The sequence below is a fragment of the Mercenaria mercenaria genome, chromosome 19 (assembly GCF_021730395.1).
Source record: "Mercenaria mercenaria strain notata chromosome 19, MADL_Memer_1, whole genome shotgun sequence".
NCBI classification, from domain to species: domain Eukaryota; kingdom Metazoa; phylum Mollusca; class Bivalvia; order Venerida; family Veneridae; genus Mercenaria; species Mercenaria mercenaria.
Genome location: NC_069379.1, coordinates 8,921,554 through 8,923,581, shown reverse-complemented (window position 1 = coordinate 8,923,581; position 2,028 = coordinate 8,921,554). Strand labels below are relative to the sequence as shown.

The following is a 2,028-nucleotide window of genomic DNA, read 5'->3' as shown; positions in this document are numbered from 1 at the left end:
AATCTGTATGTCTGCCGTGAAAATCTTTTTTATGATATGCATGTCTAATGCGTTGTTGATGTTTTGCAGCTCACTGCAGACAATTGGTGAATAGCAGCGTACTTTCGTGTGCACCAACATAACGAAAATATAGAACAAAATCAAGTAACACGTGCAGGTATATAAAGTCAGAACAAAACCATTACTACAGACTACATAAGAGAGTTTTTTTTTGTAGAAAAGTGAAATTTCTTATTTGGTCATGTAAATAACGTCAACATTAAGGTTTCGATGGAGGCCTTGAGAAACAAAAATCAAACAACACCAAATCATAGAAAGAAAGAGTTGTTTGACATGAAAATTGAACAGCATGTAAAACATGTATATTACTTTACGAAACAAGTGTCAGTATACTGATATAAACATTGAATTCCGGAAAAGGGCTGCCTAAAGGGGCTCCACTTCCGGACAGTTAAACGCCTTTAAAAACTCACCATTTTCAAAGAACTGTTACACATGTTCGTTTTGATGCATTTGCAATAGCGTGCGAGTGGTGAAATTTCGCATAACAAGGTGGAACATAGTTTTCAGCAATTGTTTATCTTTATTTCTTTACAAATGGCATTCATTTTCAAAGGGAGACAACTGTTCCCAATTATTTTAAGTACAAATGGCATTCATTTTCAAAGGGAAACAACTTTTTCCGATTATTTTAAGTAATCTTTGAGAAAAAGTTGTCTCCCTTTGAAAATGAATGCCATTTGTAAAGAAAAAAAGATAAACAATTGCTGAAAACTATGTTCCACCTTGTTACGTGAAAATTCACCACTCGCACGCTATTGCAAATGCATCAAAACAAACATGTGTAACAGTTCTTTGAAAATGGTGAGTTTTTAAAGGCGTTTAACTGTCCGGAAGTGGAGCCCCTTTAGGCAGCCCTTTTCCGGAATTCAATGTTTATATCAGTATACTGACACTTGTTTCGTAAAGTAATATACATGTTTTACATGCTGTTCAATTTTCATGTCAAACAACTCTTTCTTTCTATGATTTGGTGTTGTTTGATTTTTGTTTCTCAAGGCCTCCATCGAAACCTTAAATCTCTCCTATTAGATGTACGCACGTATTGAGTGTGCTATATACTGACTAAATTAAATTACGATTATGCTATGAAACACAGAACAAGTCGTAGAATCTAGGAAACATAATAAATATACATACAGGAGAGAATGTTTTGAAATTATAGATTATATTTAAGCCGAAACTACCGAAGATATAAAAATGCACGAAGTACAGAAAAGCTTTAAATGCAACACTTGTGATTATTCAAGCTGCGTAAAAGATAATCTAAAGAAACACATGAGAAAGCATGCCGGAGAGAAGAGATATAAATGTGATATTTGTGATTACAAATTTAGTGCAAAGTGTAATCTGAAGATACACAGAGAGAGTAAACATACAGGAGACAAACCCTTCAAGAGCAAGATATGTGATTATGTTCATTCAAGCATCTTCCATAGGGAAGTAGATATAAAAATTCTTGTTAAAATCACATTTTATGATTATGCCTGTATTGTAAACACTGACCGGAAGATCCATATGAGAATACTTGCAGGAGAATATTTATATAAATGTAAAATGTGTGATTTTGCATGTAACCAATCCACTAATCTGAAGAGACATATGCTTAAACACATAGGAATGCGAAGCTTTAAATGTGATGTTTGTAATCATGCAGTTTACACAATGTATAAGCTAAAATTACATATGGGAATACATACAGGAGATAAATGCTATAATTGTGATATATGCGGTTCTGCATTTAGCTCGAAAAGTATTCTGACATCACACATTGGAACACATATAAGGGAGAAACACTTCAGCTGTGATTTTTGTGATTATGCTGGTTATCAGAGCCATCATCTAAAAGAGAATATGACAATACATACTGAAGAGAAATCCTATAAATGTGATATTTGTGATTATTCCTGTAACTCAAGAGCTTATCTGAAGACACAAAATACATACAGGAGAGGAGAAGGTCTTTAA

At 33.5% G+C, this 2,028-nt stretch overlaps 1 protein-coding gene across 1 annotated transcript; it reads left to right on the top strand.

Moving 5' to 3' along the window:
* Nucleotides 1–1,260: 1,260 nt before the first annotated feature.
* Nucleotides 1,261–2,028, top strand: LOC128551304 (zinc finger protein 227-like). Its single transcript, XM_053532117.1, has one exon. The coding sequence runs from the start codon at nucleotides 1,261–1,263 to the stop codon at nucleotides 2,026–2,028; it is 768 nt and encodes a 255-aa protein (XP_053388092.1).

Excerpts from the sequence above, each read along its gene's own strand:
- LOC128551304 (XM_053532117.1), top strand. The coding sequence starts at position 1,261 with ATGCACGAAGTACAGAAAAGCTTTAAATGCAACACTTGTGATTATTCA.